General features: G+C 32.7%; 5 protein-coding genes and 2 long non-coding RNA genes across 11 annotated transcripts; 3 read left to right on the plus strand and 4 right to left on the minus strand.

The window, feature by feature from the left end:
- The first annotated feature begins 56 nt into the window (after positions 1-56).
- Tom20 (translocase of outer membrane 20) lies at positions 57-2,424 on the plus strand. The gene is made up of 4 exons (XM_011640870.3): positions 57-294; positions 648-739; positions 832-1,005; positions 1,087-2,424. The coding sequence occupies exons 1-4, from the start codon at positions 168-170 to the stop codon at positions 1,129-1,131; spliced, it is 438 nt and encodes a 145-aa protein (XP_011639172.1). The 5' UTR covers positions 57-167; the 3' UTR covers positions 1,132-2,424.
- Positions 2,425-2,712: 288 nt separating this feature from the next.
- On the minus strand, positions 2,713-7,458 carry l(3)02640 (porphobilinogen deaminase-like protein l(3)02640). Its single transcript, XM_011640868.3, has 6 exons — positions 6,958-7,458; positions 6,269-6,341; positions 5,633-5,816; positions 4,823-5,093; positions 4,440-4,756; positions 2,713-4,335 (listed from the first exon to the last, which is right to left on the minus strand). The coding sequence occupies exons 1-6, from the start codon at positions 7,009-7,011 to the stop codon at positions 4,161-4,163; spliced, it is 1,074 nt and encodes a 357-aa protein (XP_011639170.2). The 5' UTR covers positions 7,012-7,458; the 3' UTR covers positions 2,713-4,160.
- Positions 7,459-7,594: 136 nt separating this feature from the next.
- Dbp45A (putative ATP-dependent RNA helicase Dbp45A) lies at positions 7,595-9,925 on the plus strand. 2 transcript variants are annotated; one of them, XM_025218594.2, is made up of 6 exons: positions 7,595-7,911; positions 8,037-8,246; positions 8,570-8,914; positions 8,982-9,154; positions 9,249-9,604; positions 9,690-9,925. In XM_025218594.2, exons 2-6 carry the CDS (start codon positions 8,103-8,105, stop codon positions 9,905-9,907), a joined length of 1,236 nt encoding a protein of 411 aa, XP_025074379.2. In that variant the 5' UTR covers positions 7,595-7,911; positions 8,037-8,102; the 3' UTR covers positions 9,908-9,925. The 2 variants fall into 2 exon arrangements, with proteins under 2 accessions (XP_025074379.2, XP_011639171.2); XM_011640869.3 differs by having other exon boundaries at positions 8,053-8,246.
- Positions 9,926-9,935: 10 nt separating this feature from the next.
- On the minus strand, positions 9,936-12,156 carry l(2)k09913 (transmembrane protein 53-like lethal (2) k09913). The gene is made up of 6 exons (XM_011640866.3): positions 12,017-12,156; positions 11,744-11,888; positions 11,384-11,653; positions 10,908-11,176; positions 10,653-10,833; positions 9,936-10,591 (listed from the first exon to the last, which is right to left on the minus strand). The coding sequence occupies exons 2-6, from the start codon at positions 11,831-11,833 to the stop codon at positions 10,451-10,453; spliced, it is 951 nt and encodes a 316-aa protein (XP_011639168.2). The 5' UTR covers positions 11,834-11,888; positions 12,017-12,156; the 3' UTR covers positions 9,936-10,450.
- A 46-nt stretch (positions 12,157-12,202) lies between these two features.
- Positions 12,203-14,905, minus strand: LOC148935811 (uncharacterized). Of its 2 annotated transcripts, XR_016140252.1 has the most exons (4): positions 14,719-14,905; positions 13,483-13,493; positions 13,086-13,116; positions 12,203-12,354 (listed from the first exon to the last, which is right to left on the minus strand). It is a non-coding gene; the product is annotated as an uncharacterized LOC148935811 (long non-coding RNA). The 2 variants fall into 2 exon arrangements; XR_016140251.1 differs by lacking the exon at positions 13,483-13,493 and having other exon boundaries at positions 13,086-13,142.
- A 41-nt stretch (positions 14,906-14,946) lies between these two features.
- On the plus strand, positions 14,947-16,184 carry LOC105428506 (uncharacterized). Its single transcript, XR_016140255.1, has 2 exons — positions 14,947-15,087; positions 15,725-16,184. It is a non-coding gene; the product is annotated as an uncharacterized LOC105428506 (long non-coding RNA).
- A 771-nt stretch (positions 16,185-16,955) lies between these two features.
- Positions 16,956-27,146, minus strand: POSH (SH3 domain containing ring finger posh). 3 transcript variants are annotated; one of them, XM_011640857.3, is made up of 13 exons: positions 25,944-27,146; positions 25,741-25,855; positions 25,557-25,655; positions 25,223-25,359; positions 25,028-25,154; positions 24,637-24,945; positions 24,152-24,456; positions 23,734-24,080; positions 23,453-23,661; positions 23,215-23,357; positions 22,647-22,817; positions 21,544-21,657; positions 16,956-21,450 (listed from the first exon to the last, which is right to left on the minus strand). In XM_011640857.3, exons 1-13 carry the CDS (start codon positions 26,423-26,425, stop codon positions 21,270-21,272), a joined length of 2,739 nt encoding a protein of 912 aa, XP_011639159.2. In that variant the 5' UTR covers positions 26,426-27,146; the 3' UTR covers positions 16,956-21,269. The 3 variants fall into 3 exon arrangements, with proteins under 3 accessions (XP_011639159.2, XP_011639160.2, XP_011639161.2); XM_011640858.3 differs by having other exon boundaries at positions 23,734-24,077; positions 25,944-27,145; XM_011640859.3 differs by lacking the exon at positions 22,647-22,817 and having other exon boundaries at positions 25,944-27,143.
- Between the last annotated feature and the right edge of the window lie 315 nt (positions 27,147-27,461).

The following is a 27,461-nucleotide window of genomic DNA, read 5'->3' on the forward strand; positions in this document are numbered from 1 at the left end:
TTTGGCATCTAGAGTTTTCCTTGAATTCATATTGGTACGTCTGCAAATTGTTTCGCGGGCACGTTCAGTGCGCACGATGGCTGAACAACCTTTTCCATGATGGCCGAGGTTGCAACGAGTTTGTGAACTTTTTCATTGTAGTATATATCAAGGATTTGTATATTAGAATGACAATGATTTCCAAAACCGCGGTTGGGATTGCGGTTGGTATCGCCGGGATTTTCGTCGGCTACTGCTTCTACTTCGATCAAAAACGCCGCAGTGATCCTGATTTCAAAAAGAAACTTCGTGAACGTAAGCTCGTTGAAATTTTTCTCCTTATTTGGTACACTTCCTTGCACGATTAAATCTTGACTTTGTCGCGTGGTTCTTGATTCATTGATGTCTCTCATTAAAACAATTTCTCGTGATGACGTGCGCGTGCTAATCATCATACTCATCATAGTCCGTTTTCCACGTGTGCACATTTGTACGAGATGCTATTTATATGCTAAACATCTTTCCGCTTATATTAATTGTTGTGTTGAGATTATAGTTATAAATATATTTAACATTTTATAATTTTCAAGAGAAGGTGATACTCCTTTTTTTTATAGATAATATATTTATTTATATAGCTTTTTTCAAAGAAACTTTCTATTTTGTAGGTAGAAAAGCTAAGAAGCAAGCACAGAAAGCTTCCATGAAAATACCAGATTTGAGGGATCATGAATTGGTGCAAAAATTCTTCTTGCAAGAAGTAAGATTTACTGATAATATAGATAGATTTAATTTTTTAGCATTGTTAATGACTGATATTTAGTCATTGATATAAAATTATTTATAATTTAGGTACAACTTGGGGAGGAAATGCTTGCTTGTGGCGAGATAGAAGGTGGAATCGAGCACTTGGCTAATGCAGTCGCAGTGTGCGGACAGCCAGCTCAGTTGTTGACAGTCCTTCAAAAGACTCTACCACCTCCAATTTTCCAGATTCTAGTACAGCGATTACCCGCAGTTGGCCAGGTACAGATGTATATAAAATAGAAAATATCACCTGTTGAAATGAGGCATTGTTCCATTTTTATTCTATTCATTTTTTTACAGAAGATAGTATCACAAGCACAAATGACAGAGGAGGATGTTGAGTAGAGAGAAAAATAAAGTCATTCGTAATTCTTAAATAAAATCTGAAATTAGCGAAGAGTCTGCTCATTTTTGCACAACATGTGTGCAAGCATAGTTTACATATAGAAAATCCTTAATCGTACAACTTGTCCTCTAATGAACTTCCATTTTCCTTGGCAAATATGTATTATCGACTGTAAGAAATTTTTACGAATATTTAGTATTTTATTTTGTTATAAGCGGATAAAGTTTTATATCCGTTTGTTTGAATAAAAGAAATTTTAATTCAACAACGTTTTTGACAATTTCTGATAGTTGTAAAGCTTATAAAATTTCGTTGGTATTAAATTGATATTTAATTTCTTTACAATGCTAATTGCATCATTATATGTTCATCAAATATAAATATCACTAGTTTTTGCAAGATTCTAAATATTTCTATGGAAACTGTACACTTGATATCAAATCTTGCATATTATTATTAATTATAATTTTATAATTTTAATAGATTTAAAACCTATTCAAAGATAATTGTTGTGTCTGCGTTTTGTATCATACTCTTGTTTACAATTGATTTTAATTGGTTCTAAGAAAAAATATGTAACTCATCTTTAATAGTTCACGTGTTCAAATAGTCTATCTTTACCAACAATATTTCCTAAAGATATATTGCCAAAGAAAAATTTTGTTATTATTTCAAGTGTATTATATATATATATATATATATATATATGTGTGTGTGTATATATATATAAAACGATTGTTCTGGTGTATGTGTGTTATAAAAGTTAAACAAATTACATATTAAAATTTCATCGAAATGAAATAAATTTAAAGCAGATTATGTAATCACTGCTTTAATCTAATTACAAGTAATATATTTTGAGCATATATTCAAGAATTAGGGCTAATAAAATAAATTAGTAATATTTATTGTATGCTTTGATTAACTGTGTTTACTAGCATACACTGTTACTATCACATTTGCAATACTGATGAGCATATATGTTGCCTTACCTTGGTGTAGTAAATGTGGAAAAGTATACAACATTGCAATCTATGGATCCAATTGTAACTTCGTACAATTATTATAATTATCTAGACTGTTGATATCTAGTATGTTACACATTACAAAAATATAAGAGATTGATCTTCTTTCCGATATCTTATTATATTATTCTGGAAATGGCATTTACAAAAGAATAGTTGGAGGATTATTGTAAAGCATGATATTGCTATAAATATGCACAGAAATATATACGTATTTTGTAGACAAAAGCTAATGTTGCTATAAACATAAATTATTTTAAATATCAATGTGCGTTGTTATTTCCGTGAAAAGATAATATATCTAACTAATATATATAAAATAAACGATTCGGATATACACATACTTCTGGTATGAAAAATTATATTCTTATAAAAGATGCATATTATTCTACAAGGAAATAGAAAGACGAATAATTTCTATTATACATACATGATATATTTGAAATTTTATTAAATATATGCAAACTAAGAAAATAAAATAAATAGAAAATGTTTACTTATGTAATTTTAAGAAGTATTTATGTTAAATTGTTATTTAAAATGAGATGATTAAGATAAAATATAAAACTTCTTTCTTTATTAACAGTATTATGTACAAAATTCGTTCCTATTGCAGCTTCAACATACACTCATATATAATTACATCTGTATGTTATGAAATCTCGTCTATAGATACAATATGTTTTATACAAAATATCTTTATGATTGACAATATGATTAACACATATAAATAGCAGAGGACAAACCCAGTTATGAAACAATATAATTATGTAATAATCTTGCTTGATTGTATATATAGTGTTATATAATACAGCACTTGAAACTGTAAAATAATCAAAAATTCATCTATTCTCTTAAAATAAGACAATAAATTTAACAAAAATATACATGTGTGTATACATTCATACACATATTCCTGAGTTACAACATGTTTTGCATGTACAAAATGTAATTGTAATCTATCATGTAAACAAAATTATCACACTGATTATGTTTCTGATCCTATATATGGCAGTGCTTTACGATAGATAATTTTCAATAAAATTTCTATATTTTAGGCTTGGTTTTCTCACTGCAATTATATTGAATTAGGACGTCAAAAGCAAAAAATGCAAAAAATTTTTTGTGTCTTATAGCTTTATTTTGTATTTTTCCCTTAAAAACATGATATTTCCATATTCTTAAAATTTGTAAAAAATACCAGAAAATAAAATATTTGTCCAATAGATCACGTAGAATAATCACATAAAATAATTCTTTAAATAATGTACACTGCTCAGCTATCTGAAATCATTAGATCACTAGATTTAGTTTTCTAATAACTGAGCAATGACCATTATTTCAAGAATTATTTTATGTGATCTATTAGACAGATATCTCACTTTTAACGATGCAAGAAACTTTTTACATGTTATCTCTTGCATCTGATATCACATAACTTACGTCGCATCGCAAGAGAACCGAGCCTTAACACCTCTAATATTTGCTTTGTTACATTAAATTATAGATTATTTACATAATAAATTGAACATAATAATTCTTATGTCACTCATGAGCATCAAGATGGAAATATAGTGGAACAACTTTTATAACTTATATATATTATTTTTAATATATATTTGTTACTATCATAAATACAATTATTTTGTACTTTTTCTATTTCATGAAACAAAAGAGATAAAGTATTAAATATGAAATATCAAGCAGAATTCAAAAAAACAAAAGTATAAAAAAAGAACACAATGATCTCCAATTGAGTTTTCCATCTTGAGAATGTAAAATAGAAATGTATAATAATATTCAGTCATCAGATATTGAAAAATCGAGGAATTTGTTGACAGTTGTAATTTTACTTTAACTGTATTTTCTAATATATATATATATATATATATGTGTGTGTGTGTGTGTGTGTGTGTGTGTGTGTGTGTGTGTGTTTGCACAATTTAGAAACTAATATAATTCTATATAATGGTATAATATAAATACCAAATCATTTGATTCAATTATTTGGTATCTAAGATTTCATTTCTAGCTCGTGACATTACATCAAGAGCATTTTTCTTTATAAGTTTCTTAGCCAAATCTTCACCAAGTAATTCTGCACCATAAAGACTTATACTGCTTATTTTATTGGCAATAACACTACAGTAAAGACGGGGTTCCTGATATGGACATTTTCTATAAAAAAAAAAAAAATGTTATTTCCTATTGATAAAGTAGTATTGATATGTATAAAATTATACTAATCTTACTATTACATTTGTAAAAAATATTTAACTCACTTGGGAGGTTCATAATCGTCATCGGGTAAATACAATTTGCTTTTAGATGTATCTGTAATTAAAGTTTGACCATCTAGAGACCATACAGCACCGGTAATCGTCAACTCGTTCTTTTCTAAAGAGGAAGACACTGCAACTGGTGCGGAACATCCGCCACCAAGAGTTTTCAAAAATGAACGCTCAGATACGCATCGCAATGTGGTTTCTACATCGAGCAATGGTTCCAAGAGAGAACGTATTTTCCAATCTGACTCTCGACATTCGACTCCTAATGCACCTTGGCCGACAGCATAGAGAGCTTCCTCGGGTTCCAAAATCTAAAGAATTCATATATTATATAATTCGTTTATAATCAAAACGGAATATGAAGTAAAGAATCGTACCTGGGTTATTCTGTCTTCCCAGCTCATTCTTTTTAAACCAGCAGCAGCTAATATTATCGCGGCGTAGGAACTATTTTCATCATCTAATTTTTTCAATCTAGTATTCAAATTCCCGCGAATGTTTTCTATCTTTAAATGAGGCATGTTCCGAGATAATTGCGCGGACCTACGTAAAGAACTAGTACCTATGACACTACCCTTGGGCAACGAGGATAATGTCTCATCTTTGAATTTCTTTGACATGACCACCGCATCACGTGGGTCCTCACGTCTATACAAATATATTATTTATCGATATTAATGAATATGAATATCCAATTTTTTATTCCAATAATTTTGTACATATTTATAAGATAAAAATATTGGAAAAAATTATACAAGGACGTCCTGATATTATTGTATAATTAACATGTAATAATTAAATAATATTTAATAAATTATTTTAATAATATAATTTGTTAATAATTGTTGAAATTAATTAAAATTCTGATATGTTCAAGTTATATAATTTTTCTGTAATTGATATTACATAACTTATGTTACAACACGATATCCTGACATGTGTTTTTTTTTTTTTTTTTTTAAATGATAGCACGCGCAAATGCATTTAAATTTCAAATGAAACCTCTGAAGCAATAAAACATATGCAAACATATGCAAAATAATCAAGTCAGCTCTTGTTGACGAGCCACAAGGTAAAATATCCGAATGTAATTATTCAAGTACATTTTTATTATATTTCAATTGAAATAAAATAGTTAATTTCTTCGAAATAAAGAACTTTTCGACTAAATGAAAAAACAAACTTACTTTAATATCGCGCCGAGAGCCATTCCTGCAGGTAGTGTAGTTGGCAAATCTTTTAACGAGTGCACGACGAAATCAACGTTACCATTTTCTAAAGCTAATTCTAGTTCTTCAGTAAATAGAGACTTCTCACCAATCTTCGGTAAAGATTTGTCCAGAATTTTGTCTCCCTTAGTATTCATTGTTACTGCAATTTGATTACTATTTTAAAAAATGTTTCATATTTTATAAAAATTGCAATTCAATGTACATAAGCATATTCTTTTGCTGATAAATGCAATAACTCAAAAATATCTTATTATACAATTGCAAGTGTATGGAATGTACACAACAAAGAGCTGTACTTATCATATGAATATATTTCAAATGCATGACGCAATATTATAAGAGGGGAGAAAGTAAAAGATTATCATATATGATACCGAAAAAAATTGTAATATTGTATTTTTTAGATTTCTTCAATAAAACAAATTAAATAAAAAATTAATATAGGAGAAATGAGAATTAAACGTGGTAAATACACAAAAATTATAATTTACAAAATATAATATTAAAAATATATAGACAAGAAATAAAATCATTAAATTAAAATATAACAGATAACGAATAATGTATATCATTATATCAATACTTGCTTACCTATCTCAAATTCTTTTTTTGGATGAACTTCTTTCAGACATTGTATAACATGTTTAGTTTGTATCAAGGCCAACTAAAAAGAGTTACAAAAATATATTAATTAAAGTAGAAAAGGAAGTTTTTTCGCGAGATAAAAATCAAGTATCCAATGAAAATGATAATTATATGTATACGATAATTATAATAATAAAATATATGTGTAAAACCGTATAATTTGCTGTAAAGTGATATTTAAAATAAATAAGTAAATGGCATTTAGAAAAGAAGCACTATGCACATTCGTCATATTTCTTGAATGTGTATTAAGATTAAAAGTTGAATTATTATGACAAAGCAAAAAAAAATTAAAATGTTAAATAATTTTACGAGAGAATGATAGAAGTACTGATACGCGTAACAATGATTACGTAAAATTAATAAGGCTTGTGTTTGGAACATGATAAATGACTTGTACTTGAAGTCATTGGTAAGGAGGAGCAGGGATCATCTTTGACTTAATAATTGTATATTATTATGCGATACACAAGGCGAAGCTCGTGCGCTCTCGCAAGCATAGCGGAAATGGAAATTCGCCAGTCGGAATCGCCAGACGGAATCTCAAGGATCGTCGAAATTACCCAATCGCGCGATTTTCCCACTTTCGCGAGAAAAAGCGTATCACGTGGAGAAGCGAAAGCGCGGAAGCCTACCTCACTTTTCCGAGATCCAACTCGGATTATATCATGCTTCTCCTCGCCGTTCATCGTCACGAGATGTGTTCTGAACCACCAGATATAGCTGAGCGTCGAATTTGAGAATGTAATCAGGTACGAGGCATTGAGATCGAGAAACAACGGAGGGAAAGGAGGGAGATAGAGATATTCTAATCAGGTCGAGGAAAAATGAACACTTTCACCGCAGCTGGGGAATCGTATTCGCCTTAACTTGAATTACTTTGAGTCGCGCTGCTCACGAGTGCGAGGAGGTAGAAGGATAGAAATGGAATGGGATTAATGTGCGTGAAGATAGAGTTATGTGTTTCACAGTCACTGGCACTGCAGCAGAATGTGAAATTGGTTAGGGAGGTTTTGGAAGAAAACCGGTGGACATCACAACAGCACCATGGCGAACGCGTGGACTGAACGCGGTGCGGACTCTGTAAACTGACGAAGTGACGAGTCACTGTGACTGACTGTAACGAAACGGAGTAGAGAAGTGGGACGGCTTCGAGTGATACCACGTGTTTGCCAAGATGTCCGTCACGCGCGATCGACCGATAAAGGAAGAGTACGATCAGCACAGTGAATATCATTATCGATTGTCGATATAAAGGAAGCAGAACTAAAATGTTTGTACTAAAGTACTTTGTTGACGCTTGCACTTTTTGCACTCAAGACTTTCGTTTCTCCTCTTTCCGATGCGCAAATATATATCTGTTTCATTTCAATCAATTTGTATTTGCTTCGTGTACAAAAAGTGTGGTTAATCAAAGGTGATTACCTCGACACGTGCTGGGATCACATTGCGATACAAATTGTGAGTCGTAGGTTGTAACCGATTGTAATCAGAGATTTGAGATTCAACATTCAACATGAAAGAGGAAATTAAAGATTTCTCGAGCTTAAAACTGAACTCTTGGCTTCTCGCGCAATGCGAATCTATGGGTAAATATTTTCTCTAAAAATATAATGCACGAATTATGCATATTATAAAGGATGCACGGTGATAGTGGTTTCGGAATGATGGTACTGAATTTTCACAAAGTTGATGGCTTCATAATATCGCGCAGCTATTATTCATTTTAGGTTTAAAAAAACCAACTCCAATCCAACAGAATTGCATTCCTCGAATATTGATGGACGAAGATTGCATAGGTTGTGCCAAGACAGGTAGTGGCAAGACTCTCGCATTCGCTCTGCCTATTTTGCAAAAGTTGTGTGAAGATCCGTACGGTATATTCGCTCTTGTCTTAACACCCACGAGAGAACTAGCTTTCCAGGTGAAAAATTTTATTTTTCTTTTCCTTGTTGCTGTGTATTATAGTATAAATCATCTTATATTCAATGGGATATATTACATTATCCCATAAGTGATATAATAATTTTAGATATTTTAAAATAACATAGAATAAGTTTGTCTCTAAGTTGCAGTAAATACAATCAAAGAGTGTAAATTTTAATTGAAAGATAAAAAAGAACATAATTGAATAAAATAAGGAGCAATTATTCAATTAGAGTCTTTTCTTAGTCATTCTTACTTTCATTTAAATAAAAAGTTGATTAATTTTGGGGTATTTATAATCGATATTAATCATTATTTTAGATTGCTGATCAGTTTGCTGCTATTGGCAAAGCTATCAACTTGAAGAAATGTGTAATTGTTGGTGGTATGGATATGATGGTTCAAGGATTGGAATTATCAAAACGACCGCATATAGTTGTCGCTACACCAGGTCGACTAGCAGATCATTTAGATAGTTGCGATACTTTTTCTTTACAGAAAATCAAATTTTTGGTATTGGACGAGGCAGATAGACTGCTCGGTGGTCATTTTGATGAACAACTTAAGAAAATATTTAGTGCATTACCTAAACAGAAACAAGTTTTGTTATTCAGCGCGACAATGACAGATGCTCTTGATAAAGTAAAGCAAATAGCCTCTGATAAGGTATATCTCGACAATGCAACTATATATTTTAATATAATCAATAGAGATATAAATTGCAATTTTCAAGGTTTTTCTATGGGAGGAGAAGGACGATGGTGGTATCGCAACTGTAAGAGAATTAGATCAGCGTTACGTGTTATGTCCCAAGGATGTACTCGATTCATACCTGGTAGAAGTAATTAGGACATTTCGTGCCACGAACAAAAACGGTTCTATTATGATATTCACTGACACTTGCAAGTATGTTGATATGTTGTTTTCGCCATGTAAAATAGGCTATAAAAGTAGTCACGAATTTAAACTTAATTATGTGTAATTACCTTGTTATATCTAGACACTGTCAATTATTATCGATGACGTTGAACGATGTGGGATTTACAAACGTGGCTCTTCACGCGATGATAAAACAGAAGGAACGTTTAGCAGCATTAAACAGGTTCAAGTCGGATCATGTACAGATACTAATCGCTACTGATGTTGCGGCAAGAGGTTTAGATATTCCTACAGTAGAACTGGTCATTAATCATGTAATACCGAATGTACCAAAGGAATACATTCATAGAGTTGGTAGGACAGCTCGTGCAGGTAGAAATGGTATGGCGATAAGCTTGATAACTCCACACGACATCAAATTATTGCACGCGATCGAAGACACCGTAGGCACTAAGTTAACGGAATATAAAGTAGACGGTAAGCATATCTTATTTTGAATTTTTATTTCTTTTTCGATAAGAATAATTTAAAAAATATATGTGATTGTACCTTAATATTTTAGATAAGAAAATCGTTACAATTCTGACACAAATATCAGTCGCGAAACGAGAAGCGGAAATCAGATTGGACGAGACTGATTTTTATGAAAAGAAAATGATTAATAAACGAAAAAAGTTAATTTTAGAAGGATATGAAAGTGACGAAACGCAAGAGTTGGATAATATAAATGACATCAGAGAGAAGAGGAAAAAGCGTAAAGAGAGAAAGAAAAAGAATTAATAAAAGAGAAAATAATCGCCTAAAAAAATAAAATTATTAGAACATTTATAATAAAACATACAACATATAATATAATTATGCTTGTCGTATAATTTGTAATATGATAAATGATGTTACTGTTATCCTCTCATTCTATTTTTTTATCTCTAGTAACTTAAAAAAAAATTTTAAAATATATGTATCTTTCATCCATTATTTATATTTAAATAACACACGTTCTACTACATGTTCCTTTAAAGATAAAATATATAAAAATATAATCCTGATATATTTTTTGAAAAATGTATTTTTGTTTCGCCAATTTTGTTGATTGCCCATATAATTTTGTATGCAAAAAATCTTTTGAAAGTTGAATATATAAAAATCATCTACTATGTATATATATATATATATATATATATATATATATATATATATATGTGTGTGTATATCATACGTGTACGTGGCAAGTGATAAATATCATGAATGCACAAAAGTAATGCTGAAGACTGTATAAAAAATACTATACGGCTACATATAGAGAATAGCGCGCTTTTGAAATATTCAAAGGCGTGCTCTGATTTTTTCTTCGTTTTGTATTAAGTTTAACTTTTGTAAGAAGGCGTAGAGCTCGGTAATGTATTCTTTAGGATACGTATAGAAATGGGCAACATGCGGCGATTCCTCGAATATCTTTACATATGTCTGAAAAAATAGTTAGATATGTTTATTATGTGATTGTCTTACAAATCAGCATATATCTTACCTTTACTCCTAAAGATTCCCAGGTATCGCGCAAAATTAAGTTACTGGTTACAGCTCCAACAGGATCAGTTTTGCTCACAAATAGTAACGCTGGTACACGTATTATACTGGCAGTATGAAATACCTGACTGGATCGAATATAATATTGCGTCGCTTGTTGATGAAATGTCTTCATATGATATCTGAAAGTTATTTAATATTAATTAAGGAGAATCATTTTTATTACAGAATTATTGGTCTCCTTTTTGTTGCTTACTCCACATATTTCCGTAGCATAGACTGAAGCATCATATTTTTCGGGAATACCGCGCGAGGAAAACCTATCGCAATTTGACTAACATCAGCTATACTATCCCATACTTGTCCGACAATTCTGTCTGCAATGTTAGGATATTTATCCTTGTTGCTTTGTATCAAATCCAAAGCCTCACCCCACATGTAAGCACCTACTGAAAATCCATGTAACAAAATTTGTTGGTAACTTTCATTTTGCTTTAAGAAAGTTAACAAATCTTCCGCCACTAACTGAAAATAAATGTCATTTGTAATGGATTGAGATCTTAGGTGATTTACCAATAGAAATTTAAATAGAATCATATTTATAATTTTATATACCATGTATTTTGAAAAATTAAGTTTTTAGAATATATTGTTCATATTACAGGATAAAATTGTAAATCATGTTACAAATTTTCTAAAGCCAGTTTAAAACGTGATTATACACGTACTTACTCTAGAACCTTTTACAGGCCACATAAGTTGCCATGGTGTAAGAGATACCACTGCCACGTCGAAACCCTGTTCCATGTACAAGTTAACAAACTTCATCACATGTTGTCGCTTTGATAAGAGCCAAGTAAGAATAACTAACAAAGGACGGTTGTTTGTCACATTGATTTGTGTGACATTTTTAGACGACACGATACGATTGTCCTGCGAGAGAAATTCTATATTCTTTGAGACATGATGCGAGGACAACATACGTGTTAATCGTTCTATACTCTGAAAGAAACAGTAGATATGAAAAAAAGTGTACAACTGATATATATTGCTTTTAAATAACACTGCAACAAAAGATAAAAGAATATTTACTGAATATTGATTATGTTTTAACAACTGCGATTTCGCATATAAGCTGATCTGTCTTGCCGAGAAGACATTGCACAAAGCCTTGACCATCATCGTGACACAAAAAGTCTTCCTGTCTCTCTTGCTTATTTTTTTATAATTATATATTCTAAAAAATTATTAAATCAGTAATTAAATAAATTAAATTATTAATTCAATAATTAATAAATCAATAATTCAAAAAATATTAAATATAAGATATGAGAAAATAAGAAAATCACTTCTTGTGTCACTCACTTAAAGATTTCACCCAGTAGGCGAACTTAGATGAACACAGACGAACAGCACTGCGTGTTTATTACTCCAGTGATTCTACCGACTCCACATAATGAACGATACGTTAGGATTGGCTTGTCGATTATTTCTCATATAATTATCTTATCTCCCACCTTCGCACTTTCCCCCTCTCTCTCTCTCTCTCTCTTTCTCTTTCGTGCCGTTTCGAAAGGATCAAATTCCACTCTGTCAGACAAGTTGTATCTTTTGTCTCGGAAATAAACAGCAGGCTTCTCAGTTATTGGAACAGAGCTGCGATCGATGCTACCATTCGTGACTTGTGGATGACACGACGTCGACTGCTGGATCACAAAATTAGACACACTATTAAACACGCATATAATGACATATATATAATGATAGGAAATATACCAACGTGCAATTTATCGTTAAAAATTCGTCTAAAGTCCGAAGTTCCTCTAGATAAAATAACACAAGAGTTCAAGCGAAATTATCCGTCAAAATGGTATACAAAGGTATACAAAGGTATTAAGCCCCGATGGCCCTCGATGTTCGTATAGAATGAATCTCGTTTGGCGCGACAGATGAGGCCGCGTGAAATCTTTCTGCACACGTCCGCCGAGACACGAAACCGCAATGTATGATGTATGTATGTGTCGCATATACACGTACACGTCCCTGCGACCGGATTCCCCTATTTTTTTTTAAGGGGATGCATGAACGCGCGCGCGCATTTCCGCGCGTTTGCGCTCGCGAGCACGACTAAGTACATTCATTATGAAATAAAGAAAACGAATTTATTACAATTCAATGCGTAATCTTGTCTCTTTAAAAAAGATCGAAAGAAAACAACTTATTTTAACTTATTCTCTATTTTTTTTTTTCTAATTCTTAGAACTAAAAAGAGATGAAGAATAAGTGAATCAAGATTAAAATTAATCAGCATTGATAGAAATAGACATTATTTTCTTTTATTCGTAATTATGAATAGTAAGTTAACAAAAAATATTATAAATGAAGAATGATAACTTTGAAAAATGAGAAAAAATTGATTTTCTTATTATCCTACCTTCTTCCCCTCGGCGAAAATCACTGTGTTCCTTTGTGGATTGTATGTAAATTTGATCTGATATTAAGCTTATTTTTCAAAGAAATTTTTCAAAGGGAAATCTGATATTAAGCTTGTTTTTCAAAAAGAAATTTTTCAAAGGGAAATCTTAAAATTCCTATTTCTTAAGAAAAAAAAGAAGAATACAAGCAGAATTAGTATTGCAGAGATAAAATATTTCAATAGAAAAAGCAAATATTCATACAATATTCATAAAATATTCACGTCAGTCACGTCAGTCACAACATCTGTTATAAATAATAATTAATATGTATAAGAACACATGTTTTTATATCTAAGAATATCTATAATATCTAAGAAATCATATCCAAAAGGGTTAAAAATTGTTATTACTTACGCAGTCTACACCTACAAAAATGAAACAAAAAACTGAGTAATCATCGATATTAATCATCGGTATCAGTATTATTTAAAAAAGAATTTCTATAATCTACTCGTATCTATAATTATCTATAATTATCTATAAATATCTTGCATAAATTTAAACAAACGAGTATGACTGCTACATAATATATACATAAATATACATATATTACTTTTACTATCTATGTTATATCCCAGTTATATTTGGTGGTTTGTTGGTGGACTCAGATATATATAACTGATAATTAGTAACTAATGTTTAAATATAACTTTTGAAAATTTAAATAAATTTATTTTAATTATGTCATAAATATGTAAAATATTACAGTAAATATAATCATGTCCATACTTTTCGTACTCCCATCAATATATAATATTACATGATATCTTCGAACTCTTGAAATGTTACGGATGTTTAAAAACTTAACATGAAAAATTAATAGACAAAAATATTTATATTTTAATTCAATATACTTTATAATTACATTCATAAACAAGTAGTTATCAGGCAGGAAAATTGTTTTATTAATTTATATATAATAATCTTTTTAGTTTAAATTTATATAAATTCCAAATAAAAAGATTATTAGATACCAAAGATTCTATCTGATCGAGAAACGCCTAGATCATCAATTCGTTTTTCATAAAAAATGATATAAAGATTAAATAAAGATTTATATTTATATTAATGCAATATTATTTAATCTCTCGCTCTATAAGTCTTCTGTAATTCAATGGAAAATTTCAACTCATTTTATTACATAAAGATATCACGTATGTAATACACACATTTTCCTATAATAAAATCATTGATACAAATTAATGTACGAAAAAATTTGCATAAAAAAACCGCCATATGCCTGAGAGAACTTGTTCCCGTGCATACTCTTCCGCAAAGCTGAACGAATGACAGGGCAAAACGAAGAAAGCAACGGAGAGCTTCTCGCGACGAGCGCGAACCGACTGTCTTGATCGTTACGTGTTGCGTCGGGGTCAATGGTCGCGAAGGAAAGGAAAGCAATTGTTGAAATTTATTCGTCACGTCTCGCGACTATGATACACCCCGATTGATATTCGCATTAATTCAACGGATATGACGAATTTTTCTTCCCCCTCTCCCCCCCCCCCTCCCCCCACACTCGCGCAAATAAAATAGGTACATTTTGCTGAACGTGTGTAATAACGGTTGGAGTTATTATTCGTTTTTTACCTGCAATTTTACTTACAGCGACTACGGTCGACGTTTCGCGATCCACCAGACTCGACGAGCCGACTGACCAGTCAGCCAGGCAACCGAGCAACTTTTGTCGCATGCCCGAGTTACTTAACGCACGTGAACGCGGCGATCGCGTGCGTACATTTTGCACTTGCGCCTTATCGCTGCGTGTCTCGCGCATGGCGCCTCTTCAGACCGTGATGTCAGCTTCCACTTGCAACGTTTCTATAAATGAATCCTCAAGGTCCTGAGTCCATTAATGACACTGTGACTTCAGATGCCATTGATGTTGTACACACAAAGAGATATGTCCATCTGTTAAACACACTGTTTTTATTCTTCACAAGAGGACTGGCTATTAATGTACGATTATGTAAAATGTAAAAGCTTACCTTCTTCATGTATAGTTCAACTGAAAGGTAGCAGGAATTTAAAAATTGTTTATCATTTTTTGCTATATATTATTTGCTTTCTTGCTACGCGCATTTCTAAGCCATATCTCGAAATTCAGAAATTTTGATCGTTAATCTGCAATGTGAAATGTGTCATGAATCGATGAAATGAACATTTTGATCTTTATTATTCTGAAGATAAAATATTTTGGAAGTAATTTTCAAATCATTACACATCGCAATAAATACAAATCATTTAGTGACAAACGATCAGCCTGAAAATTCATTGATGTCCATTTTCAATGCAGATTAACTTTAATCTCAGTTTTATTTACTTTTAATTTTTTTATAATTTTAAAGGTCAAAAAAAAGTAAATTAAATAACAATTAAAATTATTATATAGACATTGATAAAAATAGACATGACTGGAAGCTTAGTGATCTTTTTGTATATAAAATATTACATTATATTTGTTTTAATAATTCATTTAATGGCACATGATGAAATACATTGCACACATATCCCAGATAAAAGCATCTTGTGTGCCACTTAACCGTGCATCAATGCGTAAAGGACTGTGTTAATAACTTTAATAAACTCCCGACAGGACTCAATTGATACGCTCGTGTGCAAAGAAGCGCTTCTACATCAAGATGACCAGCTGTTACATTAAAGCAGCCGGTACATGGCATTAATGTATAGTAAATAAATATCAAATAAATATCAAGTTCACGTCACTTTCATAAAAAAAAAATCACAATCGATACAACATTAATGAAATCACAGTAAAATGATAATGATAATGAAAGTTGCGAAAAATACAAATAAATTTATATTTTTCGCAACTTTCGCAATAGTTTCCTTTAAGATCTATAAATACTTATAAATATCAATAATATATTAAATTAATAATCAATTTAATATGAATTTGTAACTTCAATCTCGATTAATGCTATATGTCAAAATCAAATAATAATCGACGCATAGTTAAAAGAAACAGAATATATATGTAATATGTAATATATGTAAATATATATAAAATTCACAAAATAAATCTTTATTAAGTAGATTGCAAATGTTATATATAAACGTAAAAAAATCCTATTAAGAAAAAATACTCTATCTTTAAAAGTTGGAAATAAACTGAATGAGAAATGTGATGATAACGGCAATAATTAGGCTGCTTTCCAATATTCACTGCTGGCACTGAAAATCTATAATACGTGACATGAACTATATATTTTCAGTACTGGCAGTGAATATTGGAACGCAATCTCAATAATCCACTGATCGTTTGCATTATTCTAATCTGTTGTAAAAAAATCTGTTGATAAAAGTTACTATATATATGTAGTCCTTTAATGATAAAACTATAATATATAATCATCTTGATCAATAAAATGTCTAATCGATAAATCGATATTTTTAATTCAATATATATTGAATATTTATCAATCAAAATACTTATATCATGTTTTTAAATGTTCTTATGCACAAGTTTTTATATCGTAACAGACTCAGTGCATGTCTATCGAAATTGCTATAATACAATAAAGGCTCTAAGGCTTCAACTTTCTATATACTGTCTGTAGCAGTTTAAAGGATTCGGCACGTTGATCGACCTTTTACAATTAAGGAATTGCAAGCTTTTTAACCGCAAGAATTTGATCGATTTCTTATCTTTTGTGTTCAAGTATTTTAAATATTTATAATCTATTAAGTATTAAATTAAGTATTAAGTAATATTTATAATCTATTATCAAATATAATTCAAATAATCCTAATAGATCAAAACAAAGGTCAACGAATAGAAATGACTTGGGACACATATACAAGTGTTTGTAGTAGCCACGTGAAGGATTTTATTACAGGTTTCGTACGCTATTTAAATATTAAACGATACCTATGTGTAAATTACGCTTGGATACGACATCGACATAGACTTGTTGGAACATCGTTACATTAGTGACAAAATACCGAATAGCGTAAGTAACGTATATGTAAATGTAGTAATCGGTATATAATGATTATTCTAAGTTTCCCCTTACGAAAGAAGTGCTAGAAACACATTTGGTCTAAACGAAGGCTCTTGACTCGGATCTTTGTCTCATATTTCTACGCTACATATATCTGCTCTGCAACCTAAACAGATTCCGACCTCTGCGAAACGCAGAAAAGCCATTGTCCCTATGTATACAAGAGTACAGCTTTAACGACGTGATCTTTTTTTTTATCATACGCGTCGCGGGAGAGCCAGATTTAGCTAGTAACTTATTTACAATCCACAGAGACAGTTGATTGCATCGCACACACACTCATTGATTTAAGACTATTGCCATAAATATGTTTCGTTTACTTGCGATGTTAAACGCAACGACATAATTACGCGGAAGATTTTGTATTGCACACGATGTAAAGTAGCAATGATGATAATTAGTCCTTTTCTCATTACAGCCAATATCTGATATATTACCCGCAACTCAGCAGTATTTTTTATAAGCAGTATTTTTTATAATTATAAATAATAAATTATTTAAGTGTACATTATATAAAACATACCTATGTATGTTTATATATAAATAGTTTTTATGCAGTTTGTTCTAGTTTAACATAAGAAATTCAATCGTATAAGTTAATCGTCGACAAGAAGTCACAGAAATTGTATCAAAACAGATATAAAAAAAATAAAAATCGTCATCGAAAATTCATGAAAATTCTTATCCTTCATCAAATAGATACACAAGAAATGCAAAATGCAAAATATTAAATATACTGTGCGTATGGCATATTAATAATTTAAATAAGATATGCATTCGAATACATATATATGTATATATAATATTGATTCCAATAATTCGCGTGAATAGATAAGTTTTTTTTTCATATAAATACACACGCGCGCATACACACATACATCACATAGGAAATAAAATACAACACACACACACACACACACACACACACACACACACACACACACACACAATATATTTTGTATTTTATTTTCTATCATTCTTCCGATGTCTAAATATCGCTATAATAAACTGCCAAATTTATTATTACATGCGCAGTGTGGCCCCTCGCATAAGTGTAAGAGATATTTTCTTTTTCTTAATTACCATAATTCTAGATTCGATTAAACTCGATCTTTGATCGGTCGTTACTTTTCCTTGCGCCGAAGTGACTGACATAAAAAAATATATCCAGCCACCTTCCCCATTCAAATAGTTATAAAATTACATCTCTTCGGACGCGTATATAAATGTTCAGAATCTGTAAGTCACACTTTCCTCGTATCATGTAATATAAATTTCATTGGTATCGATAAATTCCATCATTCTTATTAATTATGATAATTTTAGATTTTTATTTTCTATAATTCGATGGCCACAGAGAATTATTCTCGTCGTTTACAAGCAATACTCTTTCTTCGGCCTCAAAGAACAGAGACATTTCTCGCTATTTCTTTACAATTGTTGCATGATCCTAACATAATTTGCCGTTTTCTCATATTTGTTTGCTTTGCATTTCAACGAAGACAGCGGAACATTTCATATCATAGGATTTTGCAGATGTCACGATTAAATTATATTTATGTTTTGCATATTAATCAATTAGGAATATAATGTAGAACTGATATCGTAACGCACATTTATCGTATTTGAATATCGATTCAACACATCAATAAAAATTCTAATTATAGAATACTTTCTTCTTTCGCTCTATAAGTGAACGATTCCTGAAGCTGTTACTTTCGCCTTTATAATATGTGTACAATGCTGTGTATGTGTGTGTATGTGTGTGTGTGTGTGTGTGTGTGTGTGTGTGTACATTCACATCCCTCCCCCCCACACACACAGCATTGCACTCTATATATATATATATATATATATATATATAATGTTATATTATTCTTTGTATATCGGATTTTCAGATTAGATGGCAGGACGTTCTGCAAATTCTTATAATATTCAGTCACCATAAAATTATATATAAGTGTGCCATTAAATGTCCATAATTAATATAAATATATGTCAGGATATATGCATGCATATATATATGCGTATACATATGCAATCGAATTATCGTGTATATTTCTTGTTTACATCTGAATTTGTGCGGTATATATGCCTAAATTCAATTAGCATGTGTAAATGTAGATAGATACATGCGTAAATGTTAATGAATTGAGCATTATAAACACACAACACACATACACACACCACACACATACAGAATACACCTTTCTATATATTTATACACGCGTAATGTATGTACAATTGATGTATCTAATCAAATTGAATAATCGAAATTAGAGATATATTTCTCTCTTAATCATAAACTCTAGAAAACGATAATATAATTAGTACACAAAAAGATATTCAATAAAATATATTTTAATAGCGTACGTATAATGATTTATAAAAACCGATTGCGCACGAAATTGTATAATAATATAATAATAATAAAAAGTATAATAGAGAACGTAACAAAATTTACATCTAAATACTGATAATTAATCAGATAATGGAAGCACTTTAATTTATTGAATATTTTCGTATTTATCACGAATTAGATGTTTAAAAACAATTAACTTCACATCTTGCCATGGATGCTTGCGTGATTTTATAAATTAGAAAACAAGTTATAAATCGAGTTATAAAATAGTGTATACAAAGTTTGTAATAATACATCAACACTGCGCGTATCAAGGCCATTTTCTAATAAATATTATAGCTTTGCTAAAATTGCCTATAACAAATTGTTTGTTAAAATAGAACATCTTCCTTTGTACGATAAGAGTATATAACGAATAGATCAAAGAAAAGATATTTACTTAATCTTGACCAATAATTTCAAAACATAGTCCGGTCTTAAATAATGTCAATAATAAAATTACTGGTTGTGCTCATATAACACTTCTTTCAATATATATAAGCATAATAAGTCAGCGATCATTCACAATGTATTTAAAACAGAAAAAAATTATATAAAAACTGACCTGAATGATAATAAAATCTTAAATCTCAAGATCAGAATAGCAAATGTCTGTAAGACAATGCATTTAAATCTCGTCGATAATGTTGAAAATGATAGAACATTTCAATTTTCATTCGCTAGACTATTGATTGTACCGCAAATACGATCTTATTCAGACAATCTCAAGCACATTCAACATTGTTGGTGAGATTTAAATATATCATCGCATATACACACTTACCATTTCATTTCTCTCTTAATCTACGTATGTGTTCCTCCCAAGACATTTAGAACTTTTTAAAAAGAGCCTCTTTTTTCACATAATTTCTTTTTTTTCATTCATTTCAATATTCTAATTTTAATTACTTGTCATGAATGGTTTCATACGCATAAGCATATTGTTACACAACCAATATTAATCTCTTTTATATGTCGTGTGCGTGTCAGAAAAAGATAGCAAGTTCAAAATCAGTAGCTTAAGGTTCCTATTAACTCACTTGCAGCGATATCGTCATCATCAATCCAGATGATGGATGATTGATCACATAAGCCGGCAATGAGTCTGTTCCATAACTCTGATACTATCATTAAAAGTTATAGAATATCTTAAAACAGGAGCCTTAAAACAGAAAACTGATTTTTCTTTTTTCCTTTACAATCGCAAATGGCAGTAATGTCGCAAAATGAATTCGTTATTTCGTTACAGTTACGCATGTCTACATAACCAATGGCAGTATAAGTTCTGAATATTCTGTTTCAGCGACGTATATCTTTTGTCGTTTCTTATACATTATCTACATATAAAATATGTATAGCTATTTCGTGCTAAAATTTCCTATTGTACCCATCGCGCGAATGCATTCGTTAACCCGACGCATTGTCGGTCGCATCATCGATAGTGCATGTCTATTGCAACATTAATGGCCCATTAAGTTTATACAATTACTGTACACGCACATGTACATCGCACATTTCAAGATACGATACACGTATACGCGTGACACACGTGAACACGTTAATCGATTTGAAGTCGATATTCCGGAGAATGCGAGAAAACCAACGACAAGTACGCGCGGATACGTACTACTATCGGGAATCCGAATGCATATGTAAATACGCGAAAGGCCAAGTTATATACAAGTTTCTAACACTAGACGACTTTGCGTCGGGTCTCAGAAAGCTTCCACAAAACTTGCTGGAAATAATCCCGTACGGCCAGTACGCTGCTGCATACCCTTGTACCATCCATCATCACGTTTCTTCTGTACATATATTATGTCCCCTACACGAAGTTCCAGCTCGAACTCGCTGTTAGGCGGATACGGTACAATACAACGGAATCTGTATCCTGGGCTAAAATTGAATATAATTATCATAAAGTGGCAAAAGAATATTATGGATTGTGACCGAAAAACTCGGGAATTTGAGAAACAAAATGATTCTTACCGATCACGCGACGATTGCTGTTTCATTTGCTTTCCCATCCCAGCATCTAGAGAATTACTCTTGCGATGATGATTTCCAACAGTTGAGCATACCATTGCACTGGATTCACCGGATCTAAAATATGTCAATGTTTAACAATATGTTCAATGTTTAAGATTATTGTTTTAATACAAAAACCAAAATAATTTATATAAGTACAAAATATGTAAAATGCAAACATATGCTAGACGAATCAGCGTTACACAAGCATAAAAAATGAAATAAATTTAAATTCAGATCGAATACTGAAATCATTTCACTAGCAACTGTATCGGTATCTAAATACTTTAAATATCGGTATAAAAATGCTAGTAAAATTATTTTAATATTCAATTCTTGATTTAAATTATGATATTTTAGAAAATTATTAATAAAGCTATATGACAAACATTTAATGAATTTATCGTGGTTATTATAGTCATTGCATTGGATTTTCAAAACAATGTATCTGTAGTTAATACCTCTCTAAATTATATTTTATTATACATGTTTGTATAAAACAAAATTTATCTCGTGCGAAAAAGCGTGCTATAATTCTGTGATATATAACAAACATTTATGTATTATCAACATATAATATAAAATAAATTTTAAAGTGATATAAATATTTTTAAACTTACCTGGAAATGAAATACAGTTTTACATCGCGAATTAATTTCACAACCAATATTAATATAAAAAAATGAACATAATAAGATATATAATTCTCAAGGATATGGTATGGTACCGATTTATACACGAAAAAAATTTGCCGAAAAATTAAAATCTGAATGTTTAAAATAAGAAAGTACCAAATTTGTATAGAATATTTTATCATTATCGAATAATTTGCCATCCTATATATTAATTTTTGTCAAAGTAAACAAATAATAATTATTTTTTCTTTTTTCATTATTAATTTTTGTAAAATACAAACAAATATTGCAACTTTAAAAAAATCACAAAAAAACTTTTTTTTAAATATTTTATAGTTAATTATGATTGTCCTATAACTGGCAAAATTTACACATAAAAGTTCACAAAATATTTAAATTGGTTCATATTTAGAATTACAAACGACTAACCTCTGAGTTACTGACAGTGGTAAGGAGGGTCTCTCTTTGTATTTCAATCTCTGTGAGGATGTAATGTGCCCTTGCCCCACAGAGCCTGGACATATGCGGTGTGGGCTGTTTGAAGCATTTAATTCCTGTGTGGGTACCACCTGTAGCAACTGACTTGGGCAAGACTCCGATCTGCGATTGTCGTATTCGCCCCACCCACCCACCCCGTTTCAACACAATATTAGAGAAACATCTCAAGGCGTGCAGTTTGTGTCATGCTGCACAAAGCATGATAGTAAGGGTTTACATTATTCAGGATGGCTGTTTTGCCACCTATCTATTTTACTCGTGTGCATAATTACTAGCAATGCGACGTTCATGCAACGGTCTTAACAAAAAAAGCACTTTATTTAACATTTAATTAACATTTTAACGAACACTCATATGTGCACATACTTCAAATAAAAACGATCATTAAAACATGCAAATTGTAGATTAATTGTTTCCGAGTTTTTGATTATAATACAAATTGTACATACACATACATTTCGTAGATTCGCGATAATTTGAATTTTAATTGTGTACTCACCGAACGTGCATCGGATTGACGGAATTACCGTCGTCGAATACAGGATTATCCATTGAGTATGTTGCGGGTGGAGGAGATTTAGACTTTTTAATATTGGTCAAGCGCCGCATTAAGGAGACGCACTTATCTTTCTTTTCCTTCGGCTGCAATTTACAATTACAATTACAATTAGATATAGAAATATTATTAAATTGAAATAAAAAAGAAGTACATTTAAAACTGCTTGCAAAAATGATACCTTTTCTGTGATTCTAGATGCTATTGCAGCTGCATTCGACGGTGCGATACTACCCGCTACGCGCAAAGTATTATTTGGGCTTCTATTCATATCGCTTGCGGAAGAGGAAGGAGCGGAGATAGTAACGTTGCTGCAGCCATTGTTAGAGCTGTTGATACCTGTCGCGGGTTGTAACGATGATGACACGGTGATTTGTTTACCGGGGGAAGCTAAAAAAGAACATCATATAATATAATATTAATGGAAAGTATAATTCAACGCACTATACTTGAAATACGTACGAATATTTGTTGTCATCACCGCACTATGACTGCGCCCAAGAGGGTTGACGGTCGTACTCTGATCGTTGTGTCGGGGCGGACTAGTTTCTTGACTCAGTCCCTGACTCGGCTGAGCAGCGCCGTGCCAGGACGAAGACACAGTCGTCGTAGATGGACTGATGGCACGCGGCGGTAATTCAGGTGGCGGCAGTGCACGAAGATTATATGGCTGCGGCGCGGGACCTTTGTTCTTTGTATATGTCACCGTTAAGCGAGAGTCGGCGTTTGATACAGTATTCGATAGCGATGAGCCTTGATGTTGACTCGGTGAGTTTGGAGATCCACGGCACAATCCACGTTGACATCTGCTACAAATAGCCATTGGATTATAACGCGAATGATCAGACTAATTCGCGAAGCATGAAAAATGAATACGTACTTAGCAGGTGCAACATAATTTCCGGGAAAAACTCCACACTTCTGGGTACGATTGGACGTGCCTTTGAACCATCCGTCTTGACAGCGTTCTGTCACCATATAAATCCCACCTTTTCGCAATTCGAGCTCATCCGCTTTCTGAGGTTTGTACGGATACAACGCTATATATGCCGCCGGTAAATGCGTTGCATTAGATGTATTAGTAGTCTGACCAGCGGGCATATTTTGCGATGGTTGGGCAAGAACGAGATCACTACTGCCGCTTCGTCTGTGACGAAAATTGTGATCTGTGCAACTACCACTGGTCTAGAATAAAAAGAGATTCGTTCAAACTCAATGTCTTACAAGAGAAAAAAAAAGAAAAAAGATATTGAAAAAAATATATAAAAAAAAAAATGACAGAGAATTATACATTGATCGACATAATGATTTGATACACATTGTTACTCATTACACACAGAAATTTGAAAAATATGATTTCCTTACTTGTAAGGAAGAAAATGATTCATTGCCTCCGCTATTATTGGCGTTATTAGGGGCACTGTCTATTGGAGGACTAAGTATTTCAGCACTATGTCTATGATGGGGATGTGCATGATGACCTGTATTGACGGCAGTGAAACTATGACGTTTAACATTATGTCTGTTGCTGACTGCGGGCGGCGACATCGCGGGACTACTAGGGCTGCTCGGAGCGGTACTGGAGCTGCTGGACGTGGTCGAACTGTTAGGTGTGTTCGGAGTCGTAGTCGTGGAGCTACCACCAGATGATACATTTGAGACAGAATCAGATACCTATAATACAGCAACTCATGTATTTCATGTTAAAATTTTACATTAGTCCGATATCTAAATATTCCGATTAAAAATAACATACCTGTACCAATTGCGGTCGAGACTGACTTGCAGTTTGCACATTACGAGAATGATCGGTTGGTATCAATGGTGTAGTTTCTTCGTTCGTCGGAGTTGGCGGAGCTACTCTTGATGGCCCTGGCTGTACACTAATTAAAAGACTATGTAATATATAATTTTAAAAAAATATGATAATTAAATTAATCAAATATCTTACTTAGTTGACAATTTCATCAAGGCTCTAGCAACACTATTCAGCTCGACAAAAGCTAGTGGAAAGATACCAATTCTGTCCAAAAGTTTACCTTCTGCCCAATTCTCATCTACTCTTCTGATAACGCTTATAACTTCCCCCTGAAGATGAAACATATATTTATACATTTTATATATATAGAAATATAGATATAAAATATAGATAATATAGATAATAAATAAATAAGTAAATATATATATATTATTTACTTATTTATTTATTTATTATCTATATTATCTATATTTTATATATATATAGAGTGACAATAAGATTAGAGAAAGATAACATATGAAATTACTTTGTTAAATGTTAGACAACCATCCTCGTCATCATTTGTCATTCTAAAATCATATAGCGCTTTACATTGAGGTACATGCGGTGTCAAAGGCGTCATCACCTGGAAGTTACAATAAAACTAATTATAATTAATTCAATTTTATGATACATGATACAATAAAACATTCATTATTTAAGATTCTTGCCTGAACATAAGATAGAGGAAAGACACCATGATTATTGCCACATTCCCCAAAATACCAATTGTTGTCAATCTTCTTTCGAAGAATGACTATGTCACCTTTTTTAAAACTCAAATCGCTGCAAGAATAAATAATAAATAAATAAATTATTTTAGTAGACTAAGAATACCGCAAAACAGGAAAATGCTACAAATATCAATACACACCCTGGCACCTTGGAGACATAGTCATAAATCGCCCGTCCGTATGCCTGATTGTGCAGGTGCACCTGTTTAGCAGCAGCATTGGAATGTCGCACAGCTGGTTCGGAGGCGATGGTAGGCGCGAGATTGCCCGTGACAATAGGCATTGGAGCAACCTGGTGACCACCGAATAGCCGTTGAGGTACAGCGGTGCCGCCCGAGGAGGATCTCGATGATGGCAGCGCGGACTTGACCTGGTTCTTTGGCGCAGCGTTGCGCATCCCCTCGAGGATACGCATCAGCAATACATTCGGCGGTAGATCGTCCACCTTGACGTCCACGAGGACGCGGCATTCCGGACAACGCAATTCGCGATGGGTGCTCACAATCTCCTCCAGGCATTTCTTACAAAACGTGTGCTGGCACGGCAGCACCTTGCTGGATGTGTCAAGTCGCTCCAAGCATACCGAGCACTCTAACAAATCATTCAGCATGCATTCGTCCATGGTGGCGCGATCGGTTGTACGTCCGGATTCCGCGTTGTCCCTGCGTTTATACTGGCTCTATCGAAACGTAGTCTTCTCTTCATCTAATCCATCCGCTCGTATCCCTCTTATTCTCAGTTTCTCTCTCGTCTGTTCTCTCCTTGCCACTCCGCGCCTTCGGTCCGTCTCTCTCGAACATCCGCGATTCACCGTCGCGCACTCTCGTTCTTGTATGAAGAAAAACAGACAGTCTATCAGGCTGCAGTTCCGGTACTGTACGATGCGTTACCGCCGCGAGCGCAGGAATTCAATTCGCTTTTGCTCCCTCCTCTGTCTTCTTCTCCCTTTCTCCTCTTATCCGCCCTTCGCGCTCGCTTGAGGGAAGGTGCGCCCCGTCCCGTCCCGTCCGCCGGAATACGCACGCACGCACGCACGCACGCACGCACGCACGCACGCACGCACGCCTATTCGCTCGGTCAATCGACGACTTGATTAACGTCTTGGCTGTCGCGCGACGGCGGCACAGCCACGATGCGCATCTCAGCCACGGCATCGATCAATCGCGCGCGTCGTTAATTTCTTTCGCGATAGGTTCGTGCACGACCTGCGAGATCGCCGCCATCGTCCGTACGATAAAACCGACACGACGCTACCACAAAGTTACCCGATCGTTGACTCCTCCCGCTCCTCACGTTGTTTCCGTTCTTCTCACTCCCTCTCTCGTTCTCTCATTCACTCTCTCTCTCTGTCTCTCTACTCCCCTTCTCCTTCCCACTCATCCCTCTCCTTTATGCGTTTTTAAAGTCATTCGCCCTATACGCAGGCTGATGCTTACGCACTCTAGATGTCAGGAAAGGCACTCGATTGTCTACATTACCCATTGGTCAATTAAATATTGACTCTTCTGATAGGTAGTCTATTGGAAAATTTCTAAACACCGGCCGATATGAGTGGATGTGCACTTTCCAAATGAGATCCACTTAATCATGTGACAAAAATCTACATGCGATAAATTTTTTGAAAGATTTGGATTCTAGTTTTACATAAAACTATATCG

The sequence above is a fragment of the Pogonomyrmex barbatus genome, unplaced genomic scaffold (assembly GCF_055798465.1).
Source record: "Pogonomyrmex barbatus isolate J1 unplaced genomic scaffold, ASM5579846v1 scaffold4, whole genome shotgun sequence".
Lineage (NCBI taxonomy): Eukaryota > Metazoa > Arthropoda > Insecta > Hymenoptera > Formicidae > Pogonomyrmex > Pogonomyrmex barbatus.